The 19,117-nt window shown below is 40.0% G+C and overlaps 1 protein-coding gene across 4 annotated transcripts in view; it reads right to left on the bottom strand.

Moving 5' to 3' along the window:
• Positions 1-19,117, bottom strand: part of PTCD2 (pentatricopeptide repeat domain 2) — a 48,286-nt gene that overhangs the window by 14,274 nt on the left and 14,895 nt on the right. For all 4 annotated transcript variants that reach the window (XR_004026693.1, XM_003266045.2, XM_012497337.2 and 1 more), the window contains 5 exons: positions 18,862-18,940; positions 18,369-18,460; positions 15,504-15,617; positions 11,000-11,074; positions 1,324-1,437 (listed from right to left, as the gene is read on the bottom strand). Coding sequence is in view for 3 of the 4 variants with exons in the window: in XM_003266045.2 (XP_003266093.2) it covers positions 1,324-1,437; positions 11,000-11,074; positions 15,504-15,617; positions 18,369-18,460; positions 18,862-18,940 (474 nt within the window). In the remaining variant the exon portion in view is untranslated. The remainder of the gene's footprint in view (positions 1-1,323; positions 1,438-10,999; positions 11,075-15,503; positions 15,618-18,368; positions 18,461-18,861; positions 18,941-19,117) is intronic.

Here is a 19,117-nt window from a genome sequence, read left to right as displayed (position 1 = left end):
TGTCAGTATGATTAAAAATTGATTACTTATCTCTTGACTTTGCTTGTGGACTTTTTGCCACACAAAAAAACAGGTTTTAACATTTTTATTTAGTCAAATTTATCACTTCTTTTACTGATTTGGATTTTGACTGAAAGCTAAGTTTTTCCACTCCCAGGATATTAAAGAATCTACTAATGTTTATATCTAGTACTTGTGTTTCAATTTAAAAATTTAAATTCTCATCCATTTGGAATGTATCCTGGTTTGTGGTATAAGAATATATACAACTCTATCTTTTTCTGTTGGCTCTCTACCTATCCTAGTACTACTTCTTACTAGTCTATCCACTTAGATTGATTTGAGATGCTTGTCTCTATGTTACACTAAATTTGTATCTGCAATTCGGTCTGTATCTGGACTTTCTATTCTGTCCCATTAGCTGCCCTATTCATGTCCTAAGCCACAGTTTGAGTTATAGAAACTTTAACATGCTTTGATATCTGCTAGACCTAGCAACTCTTACTGCCCCTCTTTCACAGGGTTTTTCTAGCTAGTCTTGTTTGTTCTTTCGACTAACCTTTACAGAAAAAACAAAGTGATATTTTTATTGGAGTCCTATTACATTATCACAGTAACTTGAAAAAAAAAGTGAGTTTTTATGAGGCTAAGTCTTCTTATCTAAACACATGGTCTGTCTTTTCATTTGTACAGAAGACTCTTTTTCTTTTTTAAGATGAGAGGCACTATATCCTACTGTTTGCTGACAAGAATGACCCACAGGGACTGATGATGCCCAAAAGAGTGAGTCAACTTCTGGACTGATGCTGTGGAGTGGGTCAGAGGGGATGGGATCCAGTGTGTGACTGAAGAGCCTGGCGTGAGAGATGCATCCAGTCATCATGGGTACATAGGGCAAGGGGCCAGAGGCTGTCCATGTAGCAGTCATTCTCTTCTGATTACTTCTATTTTCTCCACGAAACAAGAAATACAGTGATCAACTAAGAGTGAAAAGTGAGGAGAAGGTATTGAAGGCTTGAGGGAAAAGGAAAAAGGTGTAAAATTGTCATCTAGAAGAAAAAGAGAGCCAGGGCCCATGAATACAATGTGGAGAAAAGAATAAGGTAAAAGGAAAAAGTTTCCTAGAATTTCAGAGGATATAATCTGTTGGAAGAAAAAAAAAAATCTTTGCACATATACATGGAAGTCTTAAAACAGGAACAACAGAGAAGCTGCCATATTTGGCAATTTCTTTAAAGTAAGCTTTAGAATTGAGAAATTAGTGGACATTTGTAAGAACGTCCTTTTACTTTTAAATGATTTCTGCAGCACTTGCATACTCACCACTTCCTCTGAGAACGCACGTCTTTTCACAAATTTTGATAAATTTTCTTCTGCAGCATTTTTTAGAGTCTCTATCAGGTTTTCCAACATATTTGACTGGATATGGATTATAATCTGAATATTAAGAAAACAAAAGCAAAACCAAGACTGAGTGAGTGTCTCAATGCTGAGAAATGTACCTGGTTAGATAAGCCTTCATTTATGCACCTACTCTGCTTTGATCCTACTTCCTAATTTATTTGCTTGCACAAGTTCAAAAAAGTGCTTTAAATGTACACTTACGAGCCAAAATGTGCTTTCCAAATAGTTAATCAAAATACTATAACTTTGCCTGTAATCCCAGCACTTTGGGAGGCCGAGGCGGGCAGATCACGAGGTCAAGAGATAGAGACCATTCTGGCCAACATGGTGAAACCCCATCTCTACTAAAAATACAAAAATTAGCCGAGAGTGGTGACATGCGCCTGTAGTCCCAGCTACTTGGGAGGCTGAGGCAGGAGAATCGCTTGAACCTGAGAGGCAGAGGTTGCAGTAAGATGAGATTGCGGCACTGCACTGCAGCCTGGCAACAGAGCGAGACTCCATCTCAAAAAAATAAAATAAAATACCACAATTTCAAAACTTGTTTACGGGTAACACTTGAGAGAGCAGAGATTTTGGTGTCTGGATACTCGGGCTGAAATCTAGACACTGGCAAGTACCAGCTAAGTGACTCTGGACCGGTACTTAATCTTTCAATTTAAATGCTCTCATTTGTAAAATGGGGAAAATAGATTTAGATCTCACATTTTGGGTTTTATGAACATTAAATAAAATACCGGTATACAGAAGATACTCAATGAACAAAAATACTGGTTTTCTCCTTTCTACATCCTCTAGATTCAGAGGATATGACAATCAATCTCATAAGACTAGTGATATGGTTTGGCTTTGTGTCCCCACCCAAATTTCATCTTGAATGGTAATCCCCAGTGTTGGGGGAGGGACATGGTGGGGGGTGATTGGATCATGGGGGCGGTTTCCCCCATGCTGTTCTCATGATAGTGAGTGTGTTCTCATGAGATCTGATGGTTTTATAAGTGGCAGTTGCCCCTGCTCTCTCCCTTTCCTGCTGCTTTGTGAAGAAGATACTTGCTTCTCCTTCGCCTTCCCCCATGACTGTATTTCCTGAGGCCTCCCCAGCCATGTGATACTGTGAGTCAATTAAACCTCTTCTTTTATAAACTACCCAATCTCTGGCGATTCTTTATAGCAGTGTGAAAACGGAAAACAGGAACTGGCTAGGGGCAAATGGTACCTTTAGCATTTTCTGTTGTTAGGAAGTTGCAGGCACATAGGTTACTGCAGGCATAGAGTGGAAGCTGGCTGGAATGTTAATGAGGCACTCCTATTTACGCTATCTATTAATGAACTTTCAAAACTGGGTACTGTAGTGTGGTTTCAGAATGACACTACCACCTATCTTCCACCAGACAGGTGCAACTAATACAAGAAAAAACACATTTCCCCCCTAATTACCAATATTCACTAGTAGAATTCAAGAAAAAGTTTAAAGAAAGTGAGAATAACTGAGAATTCACCAACCAATGTTACAACCACTGTTCATAATTTGATGTATAAATCTTCCAAATGTATTAACGTATCCCCAAAATTTGATTCTACTTTTGGTCAATTACTACACAACAGACATTTATTTCCTCATAGCATTAATATTAGAAAAAAGAAACCCCATTTTTAACACGTACATAGCAATTCATCATGGAAATATACCGTACTTTATTATATTGAACAATGTGTACATATGTACTTTTAAAAACTGGTAATGTCTTAGCCTTGATTCCCAGAACTAAAATTAACAAGTCAAAGCATAGAGACATTTTTAAGGCTCTTGATCCTTACAAAGATAGTTTTCCTGGAAGAGATTTACCTTTTTTATATTAAACCAGCTATGTTTTCTTACCAGTCTACTTGGTAACATTTTGTATTTGTTGAGTAACTTATCAGGATGAGGGGTTGTCTTTGGTTCTGAAGAACAGAATGAAATGATCCCAGGTAAACTAAATACAAAGAACCCAATTTAAATTCAGTGTTCTAAAGCCCAGGCAAAATCATGAGCACACCCTTTTTGGGAGACAGCTTTCCATGGGTCTCTCAAATTTCTGCAGGCCTTGAGAGCAAAAGCACTGACTGCTTTTATTCCAGACTATCTTTTCAAGGATGTTTGTGGACAACAAACAAACACAGTGTTGCATCCAAAGCAAAGGACAGGCATGCTTACTGGCCATTATAAGAGATTTGGGCTTCCTAAGCTTAGGGTTCCTCTCTTGAAAGCAACTTCCTATGTGTGCAAGAGGCACATAGAGCTTTTCATGTCTCCCCACAGGAACTGGGGCTCAGGAAACTGATGCAAAGATGCTAATATTCTGGCTACTGCTACATAATAAATTGTCCTTTATTTCTCCGTGTCTTGTATACTCCACTAGCATCCATGAAACTGGGGCAGGCTAACTCATTAGCTTCCAAGTGGGATAAAATCTCTGACTCTTCACAGTTCTTAACACCTTTGTTAATAAAAACCAATCCCAGTTTGGTTGATGGTGGTGTCCTCTCAAAGGCAAAGACAAGTCTACCTTGTTCAGTGCAGTGCTATGTAGTACAAGGTACCTGGCCAACCCTCAGTAACAATAAACAAGAAGAGGAGCTTGGTTCCTCCAGCAATTTACAAAAATAAACCATCTAGAGCCCTCTGCTAGAAATGATGTGCTCCCTGGGAGATGTCAATATTTATTCCTAAGTTTTCCCAACTTCTCTTCCTCCCTCCAGCAACTATCTCTGAATCAGTAGGGATTTCAAAAATAAGGCTCATTACCTTAAAATACACTGATGAAGGGCAATGCACATAAGGCAGTCACTGATAAAAGGCAAAGAGAAAGTTTAAAGCTAGGGGCTTATCTCAAACCAGTCTCAGGGTTCAGCTAAAGAAAACGAAAGTAGGGTACAGCACATTGCCTTAATCTTACAGATTACAAACAAAAGACTAGGGAAACTCAGTTGGTAAGGAACATGGGAAATTTTGGTAAGAAAAACTATTTAAAGAACACGTGCTTCCTGCCTCTTTGATTTTCTGAGGCATCAGGAAATACGTTACTAGATACCTTTGAACAAAAAAGGGAACAGAAGCCCTGAGGATGCAGAAATTTACATTTCTTGTTTCTTTTATTTTTGTTTTAGGTTTGCTATATTTGAAGTAGGATATCACAGTGTGGTAGAGGCTGCCAGTTTTCTAACCAATATCCATTCTCTCCTCCTTTTTCGGTAACAGAACTCCCTAACCTTAATAGACGCTTTCATGTATGTATGAAACTCAAAGACTATTTCTCAGTATTCTTTGCAATTAGGTGTGGTCATGGGATTAAGTTCTGGCCAATAACACCATCAGTACAAGTTGTTGGATGAGACATTTGAGAAAGCGTCTTTAAAAGGGATGAACTTCTTTGTCCACTCCCATTTTTCCTACTTCTTGCTGGACCAGGGATGTAATGAATGGAAGTCACGTGTTAAAGATGGTAGAGTAGAAACATAGAAAGAGGCTGGGTTTCTGATGACATCATGGAATGCCACACAAGGCGTGGACTGACCAGACTCATTTTCTACATGGAAGAAAAATAAAGGCTCTAATTTGTATAGGCTTTTATTTTTGGAGTCTACATTGCTCCCAAACAAATGCAATTCTTAACTCACACATATGAGTAAGATGCTGCCACGAAGGAATTTGTGAGAAATGAGTCCTGTCTCCTTTCCTCCCTGTGCACCCTAGACTTCCCAGCATAAGCTAGAACTTTAGGGTGACCTAAGTGGGTAGGAGAAAGGGGCATTAAGACATTCACCTGTATTAACAAATGAATGATAAAAGCAGCAAAACCACTTGTCAATTCCCTTGCAAGGTAAATTCAATTCCAAAATGGATCTCCAATTGGAGACATGTCAGGTTTATTGATAAATGATTAGAATTCAAATACGATCAGTGGAAAGTTACCCTGCATTGGTCTCTGCTACTTTCAGACATATTTGGAAGTGGAAATTAATTTGATGTGAAGCAGCATTGCTAAAGAGGGTCTATGTTTGAGATTGAGAAGTTTAAATTCAGACTGAAAAGGCAGAGTCAACATACATGTGTTTTGATGAGATCTGTTAAATCATTGCAGTATGTATTAAGTATTAGCTGGGAAAATAGGAAACTGGGCCCTCTGGGTCACACTGGCAACAAGAGCAATTTAATAAAACAATCAAGTTAGGGAGAAAATTTGTAAGTTCAAATTTCAATTGACAGTAGCAAAAGATTTTAGCATAAAGCATTAATTTTTAAAGTATATCAGAAAAAAAGTTTATTTCTGTGAATACTGACTAAACAGACTCTACTCAGCCTATCTGTCAGTTTCCATCTCTCAATAATTAACAAGCTGCCTTTAAGGATTTCAAGTAGATGAGTCAGCCTTGGAGAAGCTAAGGTCCATGCAGTCATTTTTTAAAACGTACTCTTCTAACAGAGACCTAGAATCTAAAAGATTACTAAACTTGAGAATGGCAACCGTATCTTTTTCATCATCCCCGAGGAAGATGACATAGGCTTATATTGCAACATGAGAAATTTGGGTTGAACATTTGAAAGAATTTCCTGAGAATTTTTAAACACTGAAACTATCTTTAAGTTTCCCGACAGTGGGTAATTCTGTGACGCAGTTCAGAGAGGATGATTCATACTCAGTATCACTTCAAGGTTCCTTATGGAGTCCTTGCCTGAAACACGCCCATTCCACTGCATCTGCAGGCTGACTTTCCTTTCCAGCCCTCAGAGGAAAGGAGCTGTTCCTGCCTCCTGGTGGGCAAGCACACACTTTTTTCACCATGCCCTGCATTGCTCCTCCTACTGGAAATGGACAGCCTCATGCTCAGCAGGCTCATGTTTAACTCCACCAAAGCACCTTCTCATTCGGAAAAAAAAAAAAAACCATTACTAGATTCTTTTTGTTGTTGTTGGAGACAGAGTCTCGCTCTGTTGCCCAGGCTGGAATGCAATGGTGATCTCCACTCACAGCAGCCTCCGCCTCCCAGGTTCAAGCAATCCTCCTGCCTTAGCCCCCCAAGTAAACCAGGATCACAGGCACACACCACCATGTTCAGCTAATTTTTGTATTTTCAGTAGAGATGGGGTTTCGCCGTGTTGGCCAGGCTGGTATTAAACTCCTGACTTCAAATAATCCACCCACCTCAGTCTTCCAAAGTGCTGAGATTACAGGCATGAGGCACCGCACCCAGCCCATTCCTAGATTCTTATAACTGTGAGAGATTGGCCAGGATGGAAGGAGATGAGAAATCTAAATCCAGAGGTGGATTACATGCACTAGTGGGATCATGGTTTTTGACTTCCAGTCTTGCGTTCTTTTTATTATTCAAGAGGAGCCACTAATCCCAGTCCTGGATAAAAGAGACACACCTTTTTCATCTCTATAGGTCTGGAGTGGTGGGGAAACCCTAGGCTTCGCAGTCAAACAGAGTTGTTGGTGTTAAAACCCTGACTCTGCTATTTAATTAGTTGGGAGAACTAAGGTAATTTACTTACCCTTGAATCTTCATTTCTCACATCTATAATGTGGAGAAAAATTGTTTTGATAGAGTTGTATAACAAATCTAAAGTACCAAGCATGATACCTTAGATAAATTAAATTAAAACCCTGCTTACCATACGGTTTGATTTCTTATCACCAATTCTTATTGAAACCCTCAACCTTGCTTCAACTCTAGGAAAAGTGATCAATGATCCAAGTAAAACACTTCTCCCCTTTTTCTCCTTTCTTTCCTACCTGATGTTATCAGAGACTTGGATAGCTTTAGCTTTAGTGGAAGAGTATCTTGCTAATCCCAGCGGTTCTATTCTGTCCCATCATGATAGATGGGACATCTGAAGGCCACTCTCTCTCTCAGAAGCAATTATATACTGGAATACCAGAGCTGTCCATATCCAGTAGGAAGCAGATAAGTCAGAGACATAGTGTGCCTGCTGGAAGACCAGGCTTCCCAGTCTGTTTAGCTTACTGGTATCACTTGCTCAAATGACCTGACCTTCTGGACTCTGGACCTTTGCCAACCTTGGCCTCCCAGACCTGCTTTAGCGTGTGAGCTTTTCAGGCTGACCCACCTGCTCAGACCTGTAGTTTCTGCTTCAGCCCCCAAGATGAACAGGAGCTACCTGGAGCAGGCTAAGACAGGGAGGGCTCTCAGCCGCTTGGATTTCTACACAGCTGCAAGTCCTTCCCTCTCTTTTCTGGTGCTTCCTCTGCCTCACCATTAATGCCTTATAAACTCATTTCTGAGCCCTCATACTTCCCTGCTTTCTTATGGCATTCATCAGTTCATATCAAATCCATTACCAGGTGTATATAGTTGAGTTCATGCCCTCCAAGTTTATGCCCTTTGAAACTAAAATGTCTCTTTGTCAATATTTTTCTAGTATTTTGTTTCTTCCATTACAAACCCATTTCATTTTTTCAAGTTCTCTGTTATCACGGTCTTCATCTTTCTGGTTCCTTGGCCTCACCTTTCTCTCATGTGAAAGCATTTTGAAAAGTAAAGTTGAGGTCCAATATGAGGAATTCTTATTGCACACTTCTTGCCTGACCTTGTTCTCCAAAATTTACCATAAATACTCATCTAGTCATTCTCTGAAAAGTCACCTGGGCACTGCTGTGGGATGACATTTGAGGATAACTACTATGGGCAGAACTGAAAAGCATTATTATCTTTAAGTATGACCTTTCAGAAGTTTGGAGTTATGCATAATTCCTATTCACTAGGTTCTAGGATTCGGTACAAATGAATATTCCTTTTAATTTAACTCATGTCAAAAAAATACTATTAGTATTAGCAAATATTCATTGAACACTGACTACCTGCCAGGCACTATGCTAACTATTTTATATGCATAATTTGTTTTAATCCCCACAACAAAAAGATAGCGACTATTTGTTGCAGGAAGTCAGGAACCCCGAATGGAGGGACCGGCTGAAGCCATGGCAGAAGAACATAAATTGTGAAGATTTCATGGACATTTATTAGTTCCCCAAATTAATACTTTTATAATTTCTTACACCTGTCTTTACTGCAATCTCTGAACATAAATTGTTAAGATTTCATGGACACTTATCACTTCGCCCAATCAATACCCTTGTGATTTCCTATGCCTGTCTTTAATCTCTTAATCCCGTCATCTTCTTAAGCTGAGGAGGATGTATGTCACCTCAGGACCCTGTGATGATTGCATTAACTGCACAAATTGTTTGTAGAGCATGTGTGTTTGAACAATATGAAATCTGCGCACCTTGAAAAAAGAACAGGATAACAGCAATGTTCAGGGAACAAGAGAGATAACCTTAAACTCTGACTGCTGGTGAGCTGGGCGGAACAGAGTCATATTTCCCTTCTGTCAAAAGCAAATGGGAGAAATATCTCTGAATTCTTTTTCTCAGCAAGGAACATCCCTGAGAAAGAGAATGCGTCCCTGAGGGTAGGCCTCTGAAAGATGGCCACTTCGGGGGGCGGCTGTCTTTTATGGTCAAAGCTGTAGGGATGAAATAAGCCCCAGTCTCCTGTAGCACTCCCAGGCTTATTAGGACGAGGAAATTCCTGCCTAATAAATTTTGGTCAGACCGCTTGTCTGCTCTCAAACCCTGTCTCCTGATAAGATGTTATCAATGACAATGCATGCCCAAAACTTCATTAGCAATTTTAATTTTGCCCCAGTCCTGTGGTCCTGTGATCTCACCCTGCCTCCATTTGCCTTGTGATATTCTATTACCTTGTGAAGCATGTGATCTCTGTGACCCACACCCTATTTGTACACTCCCTCCCCTTTTGAAACCACTAATAAAAACTTGCTGGTTTTACGGCTCACGGGGCATCACAGAACCTACCGACATGCAATGTCTCCCCCGGACACCCAGCTTTAAAATTTCTCTCTTTTGTACTCTGTCCCTTTATTTCTCAGACTGGCCGACACTTAGGGAAAATAGAAAAGAACCTACATGACTATCGGGGGCAGGTTCCCCCAATAACTATTACTGTTTCAGATCAAAGGAAATTGGGGGGTTTCCAGGGGCAAATTAACCTAAGGACTCAGAGCTAGTAAGAGGTGGTTACAATTCACAGTTCATATTCTGTTTTTTGAGATGGAGTCTTGCTCTGTCACCAGGGCTGGAGTGCAGTGGCGTGATTTTGGCTCACTGCAACCTCTGCCTCCCAGGTTCAAGCAATTCTCCTGCCTCAGCCTCCTGAGTAGCTGGGACCTACAGGCAAGTGCCACCATGCCCGGCTAATTTTTGTATTTTAGTAGAAATGGGGTTTCACCATGTTGGCCAGGATGATCTCGATCTCCTGACCTCATGATCCACCTGCCTCGGCCTCCCAAAGTGCTGGGATTACAGGTGTGAGCCACCGTGCCCAGCCACAGTTCATATTCTTTTAAATAGATGCTCCACCAAAACCAATATCCCAACAAATAACACCCTCCACCTCCTTCCCTCCAACCCCACAGTCCTGTCCTCCTCCAGAGCACTGCTCGGTAGGTTCCCGCCCTAAGGGCCCCTCACGTTGCTCCTGCCGGCCAACCCAACCCCCTTCATCTACTCATCTTGGAATACTCCATTGATTGTGACTTGCTTTCCTAGTTTGTATCATGCTAATGCTTACACATTTCCATTTTTCTGAAAATGTTTTCTTCATCTCAACCCTTTGACTGTTTCAGGAGACAATAAGCTCCCGAAAGTTTTTTTCTTTTGCAACTCCCCCCACACAAGCAGATGCAGTATACAAGGAGTCTCAATACGGGCAGGCTGAATGGGGGCTATGGTGTCCTTAATGATAAGATAGTCTTTTATAATTGGTCCAGGAAGGTTTTGTGACTCACTGCTCAAACTCTGGGAGTAGTAATATGCCTCAAACTTTATTATTAGCGTGAATCTGAGATAATTTTTTTCCAGTGCTTTTAGTTTTAGGCATTAAGGTTTTGCATGTCTTGGTGATATGCGTGCAGCCACTTGCTGACCCAGACCACAAGGTCCCAAATAAGTGACCCAGGTGGCCCAGGTAAGTTAATGGGGAAGAGGACCATGGGCATACTGGCAACATAATAAGAATGACAATAGATAACATTTACTGAATGCTTACCACATGTCAGGCACTATTTTGTGTACCATAAGTATATAAGCTCATTAATTGCAACAATGCCATGAGTTAGGTACCACCAATAAGATGCAGTTAGCACATGGGTTTCTCTCAAGGCTTGGTAAAGGGCCTGGAGGATCTGTCTCCATCCCCTCCTCCTCCCTACATCTACAGCTTTCTTAGCCACGTCTCATGTCTTCAGCATCTAGCCATGTCTTATATATGAGCATATCTACCTCTCTCCAACCTGTTTACAAACTCCTGGAAGCGACAGCTGTGTTGACTCTTCTTACAAGGGTGATACTGTAATTTTCACAGAAAGGAATTCAATAAATGACTGTTGATTTGAATGAAAACCTTGGGAGAGCAAGTCATTGTATACAGCTAAAACATTTAGGCATAATTTTATTATAATACATTTATTATATTTCAAGGCTTACCTTAAACCATAATCACTTACATTTAAATTAGTGCAGGCTATGCTTTCTGGATTCATGATTTGAGAAAAAATGGACATAGCTTTTGCCACCTCATTCTAGAAGGAAGAGAAACAAATCATATTCCATATCATAGGAACTAATGTTATTGTAAAAGATCACTTAGAGAAGGCAGTATGTCCCTATTAAGGTGACCTCAGGGTTTTGACGTCCACAAAGAAAAAACGTTTCGGAAATCAAAACTAAACATTCCATAAAATGCTGCATCCAGTCGCATATTGTTGAATGTTTTAACAACCTGCCTGAGTCCAGTTTTTAAGATGCAGGCATAAAGTTGGCATTTCCCCTTTACCTATTGGAATCAGCTTCTAAAAAAATAGGAATGAGGAACAAAGTGCAAAGCCTGTCTTTGACATACATAATTAGAACATAGAAACCTCAAGCCACAGCACAGCTGGAAACACTGCCAGAAACATTGGAAATGGAGGCTGGCAGGGTTCAGGAGAAAGCAGTCAGAGGCAGACAGTGCTCTGAATCTCACAAAGAACCTACAACAGTACAGCTCTCAAAGGTAAGGGCACAACCTGAAGTACAAAACCTAAATTCCTATTTACAATGATGAGAACACAGCATAGGACTAGTAAAGAGAACTTCCATGGATCCTTGTGGTGGCAGAGATGAGGCTAGCCAAACGTTTCCATAGATAAGACATACTCATAGGAAACAGTATGTTCCTAAGACAGCAGCAGCAGAAAAGAGAGTGCGTACCAAAAACCACCTCAGTGCCTATTTCTGTTGACTTAAAAGAAATGAGGCCTGTGCATACTTATAGACAAAAACTCTGGGTTATATGAAGAAAAATCCTGCTAGCCTAGAACAGTGCTCTGGTATCCCGCTCTGTTGTTCTCTCTTTCTCTGACATGAATCTAGAAATGACTGGTCTAAAAGAAACAAGTTTTTCTTTTATTTTTGAATTTTTATTTTTATTTATTTATTTTATTTTATTTATTATTATTTTTTTGAGACGGAGTCTTGCTCTGTTGCCCAGGCTGGAGTGCAGTGGCATAATCTTGGCTCACTGCAAGCTCTGCCTCCTGGGTTCACACCATTCTCCTGCCTCAGCCTCCAGAGTAGCTGGGACTACAGGTGCCCACCACCACGCCCGGATAATTTTTTTTGTATTTTCAGTAGAGATGGGGTTTTACCGTGTTAGCCAGGCTGGTCTCGATCTCCTGACCTCCTGATCTGCCCGCCTCAGCCCCCCAAAGTGCTGGGATTACAGGTGTTAGCCACTGCGCCTGGCCAGAATTTTTATTTTTTAGAGACAGAGTCTTGCTCTGTCACCCAGGCTGGAGGGTAGTGGTGGAATCACGGCTCACTGCAGCCTCAAACTCCTGGGCACAAGCTATTTTCCTGCCTCAGTCTCCTGAGCAGCAAGGACTACAGGCATGTACTATGTACTACTGCACCTGTTTTATTTATTTATTTATTTTTTGTAGAGACAGGGTCTCCCTATGTTGTCTTGGCTGGTCTCAAACTCCTGGCCTCAAGTGATCCTCCCCCCTCCCAAAGTGCTGGGATTACAGGCAGAAGCCACTGTGCTAGGCCTGAAACTTACACTTTTCAATGATGAATAGTCAAAAAGGAACCACCACATGACACTCATAAAGGTGGTATTTTTAAAAAGAGGAAAGGAACACAGTAGAACAAAATTAAGAAAATAACTGGTACAGTGGCTCACACCTGTAATCCTGGCACTTTGGGAGGCTGTGGCAGGCAGATCACTTGAGATCAGGAGTTCAAGACCAGCCTGGCCAATATGGTGAAACCCTGTCTCTACTAAAATACAAAAATTAGCTGGGCATGGCCAACATGGTGAAACCCTATCTCTACTAAAATACAAAAATTTAGCTGGACACATGCCTACTAAAGTACAAAAATTTGGCTGGGCGCATGCCTGTAATCCCAGCTACTCAGGAAGCTGAGGCAGGAGAATCACTTTAACCCAGGAGGCGGAGGTTGCAGTGAGCCGAAATCGCGCCACTGCATTCCAGCTTGGGAGACAGAGTGAGACTGTCTCAAAAAAGAAAAGAAAATAACTGGCCAATGAAGAAACTCTAATTGAAAAATATTTCCATGGATATAGAAGATAGAAATGAGAAAAATGAACAAGATCACGTCAATCAAGTGGAAAAAAATCAGACAGGCCTTAGATTTCTCCACAGCAATATTCCATACTAGAAGACAGAAAAACAATGCCTAAAAGTACCTCAAGAAAAGCAAATGTCACCTTGAAATTGTAAATCTGGCCAAACTGTAGTTCAAGTACAAAAACAACAGGCAAATAAAATAATTTAAAATACCAAGAACTCAGGGGATATTGTTCCTCCAAAGAATTTACTAAAATACTCACTTCAGCCAACAAAGAGAAAACTGGAAAAACAACTAGCACCAAACCACCTATTTAACTATACAAAGGACTCAAAAGTGGGGAGTATGGCTATAGAACAGAGTGTAAATGTTATATGCCTGGACAATGAAACAATGTTAATACTAATGACAGAAAGAGAACGGAAAGAGATGAAAGGTAGAAAAGGCATTCCCATTTCCTTATCTTTATTATCAGCAGGCCAAAAAATATCACTTAAAATCAGGCCGAGGCGAGTGGATCACGAGGTCAGGAGATCGAGACCATCCTGGCTAACATGGTGAAACCCCGTCTCTACTAAAAATACAAAAAAATTAGCCAGGCGTGGTGGCAGGCGCCTGTAGTCCCAGCTACTCGGGAGGCTGAGGCAGGAGAATGGCATGAACCCGGGAGGTGGAGCTTGCAGTGAGCCGAGATTGCACCACTGCACTCCAGGCTGGGTGACAGAGCGAGACTCCGTCTCAAAAAAAAAAACAAAACTGACAAATCAAGTACATTTAAGAGTAAAGTGAACACTATCAGAGTAAAATACCAGCTAAAATTGGGTATTGGATGGGGGAGGAAGAAAATAAGATGAAAAACAGAGGAAATAGAGTAATTTCACCATTACTTATATTAGGGAATTAACAGGTCTTGTCAAAAGAATAATTAAGAAAATAAAAACTATGATTTTAAAGTCACCACTAGAGCAAAAATAACAACTAGAGAAAATAACCACATGGCATAAGAGGGTAGAAAAAGTTATAGAAACAGAAAGCACCAAATGAGACCCAAGATCAAATATGTCACATTAATATAAATGGATTATATTAAAAGATTAGTATCACATTATAAAGCAACACAGAAATTTATGCAGTATATAAGAGATAAAGCTAAAACAAAACCATTCAAAAAGATTGCAAAAATAAAGGATAGGAAAAGCTGTATATCGGTCAAATGCAAACCTGATCGAAACAAAGAGAAACAAGCAAAAAGAGGGGTGGAGATATTAATAAGGTTGAATTCAGGGCAAAAGCAGTAAACATGACCTAGATAGGCACTTTATAATGCTAAAGTGAAGGATTCACAATGATGATGTAACAGTGATGATATATCTGTGCACCAAACAGTATAACAGACGTAAATAAAAACTACAGGAGCTATACAAAGAAAGAAAAACACATGCCTTCGAAGAGACTTTAATTCACCTCACTCACCTCATGACAGACTAAGAAGACAAAATAACTCCCCTGGACAGCAAGAGAAGCTTAGAAAGTTAAAGAAATAATCTTGGCCCAGCAGAAGCCTGGAAAGTGTACAATCTCTTAAGTCTCGTCCTTCAATGACTCTCCCCAGCAATATATGGAAATGGATCACCCTCACGTTTTGATTTCTAATTAATAATAAGAGTTCTCCAGCTATATTTTACCAGCCAGGAAAATAACCTGGCTTGGTTACTATTTTTCTGCTGTAAAATTTCCTTTTACTACATAGGAAACATATAAAGCATTTCATATTTTTTAGGCTCTAGAATAGGAAATCTCGGGAGAGGCTCTTCCAGAGAGATTCCAGGGTTCCAGCTCTAACTCTGTCCATCACTGAGGCATGACCTCAGGGAGGTCCCCTCTTATGTCTGGGTCTCTGCTACCTCCACCTGTCCAGTCAGGGGAATGAGGTTAAATGATCACTAAAGTCTCACCCAAATAACAGTAGTAGTTGGATATAACTATGAAATATGTGATGGATCCCACTTCTACAATGGGCTGACACAGCAGTCCTCATTCATCTGAGGCTAATTCAACTTTGGAGAGCATTAAATTAAACTGTTCTCTGAGAACATTACAACGTAATCTGATGACTTGCAATTTTCATTTTAATTACTTGAGAAATTTCTCTACCCTTCTATTTAGAAATGCATGTTAGGTCCCCAACTGTAAATAAAATCATTCTTTTCCGGTATAGGTATAGATATAGGTTGCCATGGCAACAAAGGCATTGGTCTCTTTATGGTGACTACTTCTTTATGATGCAGTCAGAAGGAAAAAAGGAAAAGCAAGGACAAATAAAAGTAATGAAGTCCTGGCCACTCCCAATTTACTTAATACACCACAAGGCTTTACCTGATTCAAAGCTAATGCCACAGCGAAACAGGATGCTCTCCTGGAGAGAATTTCTCCTTTGAGTAGAGCTTCTTCTCTTAATGTAGTACAGATTTTGAAAGACTCAGGGCTATTCTGCAAGGAGACAGGATTGTTCGATTAATGTTATAAACCTTTAAATTCAATAAAATGATTAATAGTGCTCAGTATTTACAGTTCCTTTTGTAAGGATTTCCTAGAGCCTCCCTCAAGCCACTTAAAAGATTAAGCCCCATATAAAGACTATTTGCAAATACACCAGGCTACTGATAGGTTAGCAGGTCAAATCTAAATTAACTTTATTTTTAAAACTCGTTTTCAATTTTCTGAATTGGGGCAGTTTTAACCAGAAAACATACACATCTCTTTGTTCTGGGCAGGCTAGTTTCTAGACACAGACCCCATAATTTACGAGTATAAAGGTTCTGCCTGCTACTATGTGAAATAGCTGATTAAGGCTCAACAACACCAGGAAACTGTTCCTGGGAGATTTCCAATCTGAAAATATTCATATGTCAAATATTTGAAAACACGAACACTAATTTGAACATAAATTATAAAAGAATCCCATGAAAACAGAAACCTTTAAAAAAAAAATCCAAGAATGTCAGTGATATAAAAACAGCAGTGGTAAAACCAAATCCTCTTCCTTTGTGCATGCTGCGGGGGATTAGGTTTATGAGAGCAGCCTGGCTGTGCAACTATGTCATCTGTCATAACCGGAGTTGCAACTCCTGTCAAAATAGAGTTCAAATGGGATGAGAGAGGACAGTTCCCAGAATTGATGTGGAATTTGTACTGGCTGACCAGATCACTTTTTCAACTCATCTCCACTGGGTGAAACAAGTTATTCTTGGACACGACACAGGGGAGAAAAGTCCTCTGGCCTTTCCTAAGCATAATTTATTTACTTATTTTATTTTTTGAGACAGAGTCTCGTTCTGTTGCCCAGGCTGGAGTGCAATGGCGCGATTTCAGCTCACTGCAACCTCTGCCTCCCCAGTTCAAACGATTCTCCTGTCTCAGCCTCCAAAGTAGCTGGGATTACAGGTATGTGCCACCACTGGCTAATTTTTGTATTTTTAGTAGAGACAAGGTTTCACCATGTTGGCCAGGCTGGTCTCGAACTCCTGACCTCAGGTGATCTGCCTGCCTCAGCCTCCCAAAGTGCTGGGATTACAGGTGTGAGCCACTACGCATGGCCTCTAAGTAGAACTGAAATTCTCGTCATTGCAGTATACACTCAGGGAGGCATCCCTAAGTAGAGGACAAGAAGGCTGGGAATTACAATGCTGAATAAGTGATGCTCTAGTGCTGTGTGGTGGTTTTTTTGTTTGTTTGTTTGTTTGTTTTTTTGGCCTCCTAGAATCGTAGAGTGGTATGAATGGAAAGAATTATTGAATCCAGAGGTCAGCAAACTATGACACTTGGGCTAAATGTAGCCTACAGCTAAGAATGACTTTAACATTTTTAAAGGCCTGTAAAAACAAAAACAAAGAATATGGGGCAGATATCATATGAGGCAGAGACATGTGGCCCCCAAAGCCTAAAATATTTACTATCTAGCCTTTCATAAAAAAAGTTTGCTGACTCCCAAATCTAACCATCTCATTTGTAAAATGAGATAGGTGATCAGTTCACAGCTATATAAGTCATATATATAAGCTATATAATACCAAAGTTGAGACTAGACTCCAAGTTTCTCAATTTCCACTTGGTTTTCTTTCCACTATAACCCAGCTATCCCCTTGTTTTGGAAAACTGGTATTGCTACACTCTTCAGGGGAATTTTTCAACAGCCCATGTTCTTCTACTTCACTTCGTGTTCCTTTGTTTTCAGTATAAAGAGGTTTTGTGTGCCAGGTTTCCAAAGTTTAAATGATACGAATGACAACAGTAATACATTAAACATTGATCATTTCACTATTTCAATGATCAGTCACTAAACATTGAAGAAAGAGTTTCTATGGGCAAGAAATAATCCTGGTACAGTAATAATAAAATAACTTTTTTTTTTTTTGAGACAGTCTCACTCCGTCACCCAGGCTGGAGTGCGGTGGTGCAACCTTGGCTCACTGCAACCTCTGCCTCCTGGGTTCAAGCAATTCTCCTGCCTCAGCCTCTAGAGTAGCTGGGATTACAAAGTGCATGCCACCATGCCTGGCTCATTTTTTGTACTGATAAAAGAACGTATAAGTCATGGTCTCTGTCCTCAGACTTCATTTTCATGTCACATATGTTTATTAAAGAACTACTGGATACTAGGCACTGTGTTAGGTGGTGGGATACAAAGAACCCTCAAGGAGCTCACACTCAAGTAGAGACAATGGAACGTGCATCTACTAAGTACAACATTAAGCTGTGTCAGAAGTACCAGGGAGGCGATACAAATAGAGCACAATTAAGGGATATCTGGAGGTGACAAACATCACTTCCAGTTTCGGTGATTACAAAAGCCTTCACATATGAGGACAAAGTAGTCCTTGAGCTTACCAATGAAGGAAGCTAAGATTTCCATAGACAAGGACAACAGGGAAGATGGATCTAGCAGAGTCCAGCATGCGAGATGACTTTAAAGCAGAGCCTGAACCCAACACATTGCCTCTTGTTCTCACTGTCTACACAATCACCAGAGAAGAGTGAAAGATGAAAAAATTACTTTTCCCATAAAACTGTCTGATATGGCTAACTTGAGTTTTCTAAAAATAAAAACATTTAAAATTAAAACATTTGCACCAGATGGAAAACAGACTTCAGAGGAACTGAATTTTATTTATAGAGAGAAAAAAAAATCCTCTCTCAAAGACTACACACAATGCTCTCAAAGTTAAGAGGAAAGAGGCTTACCAGTTTGTAGCAAATTGCAAAAGCAAGAACATAGGTATCTTTCGTGAACCTCACATCTTGGTTTTTCATCTCTATCAATACTTCCAAAGCACCTGCCAAAAGTGAAGAGTGGATCACAGTGTTAGTCAGAGTTCCTCTCCTGTTGGCCCCCAAAGCTCTCATCTGTTCAGCACCATCTACAGAAAAGTGTATTTCAACAAAATAAAAGCTATTTCTCAAAGTCATTTAGCAATTAACTAAATGTTGAAATAAACTATCAGGTCAAACAGGAAGAACTAATGTTTTAAAAGCTGCTTCACAATTTTAGCCTAAGTAAAATCTGGGATATTTAGTTTAAGGGATGACATGCAATGCGATGTTTTCAAACTTCATAAGGTCTCTAGAATTCAGCCACTTATCAGGGATATAAGAATCATTTTTGCATGACTCATTTTTCCCCCTATGCCAGCAAACATGGCAGAATTTTTCGGCAAATAGAAATTGCAGTACTTACTTTTATATTTGCCTTTGATAAATAACATATCCATCAAAATATTGAATGATGTGGAGTCTGAGAAGAAACCTCGTAAATGCTAACAAAGAAGAACAATACAGTTTGGTTAAAAGTTAAAACTATTTATTGAGGAGGTACTTTTACTGTCTCTTCTCTAGCCAGGTCTTATTTTTCTACATACTTTACTCATTTGGCCTTTTGAATTCTCTAATATATTTTATATACCCAGGTTTTATTTTTGAAAAGTTGGCCGGGC

This window comes from Nomascus leucogenys, chromosome 18, assembly GCF_006542625.1.
Source record: "Nomascus leucogenys isolate Asia chromosome 18, Asia_NLE_v1, whole genome shotgun sequence".
In the NCBI taxonomy this organism is placed as follows: Eukaryota; Metazoa; Chordata; class Mammalia; order Primates; family Hylobatidae; genus Nomascus; species Nomascus leucogenys.
The sequence above is the reverse complement of the archived record's forward strand: the minus strand, read 5'-3'. Positions and strand labels throughout refer to the sequence as shown.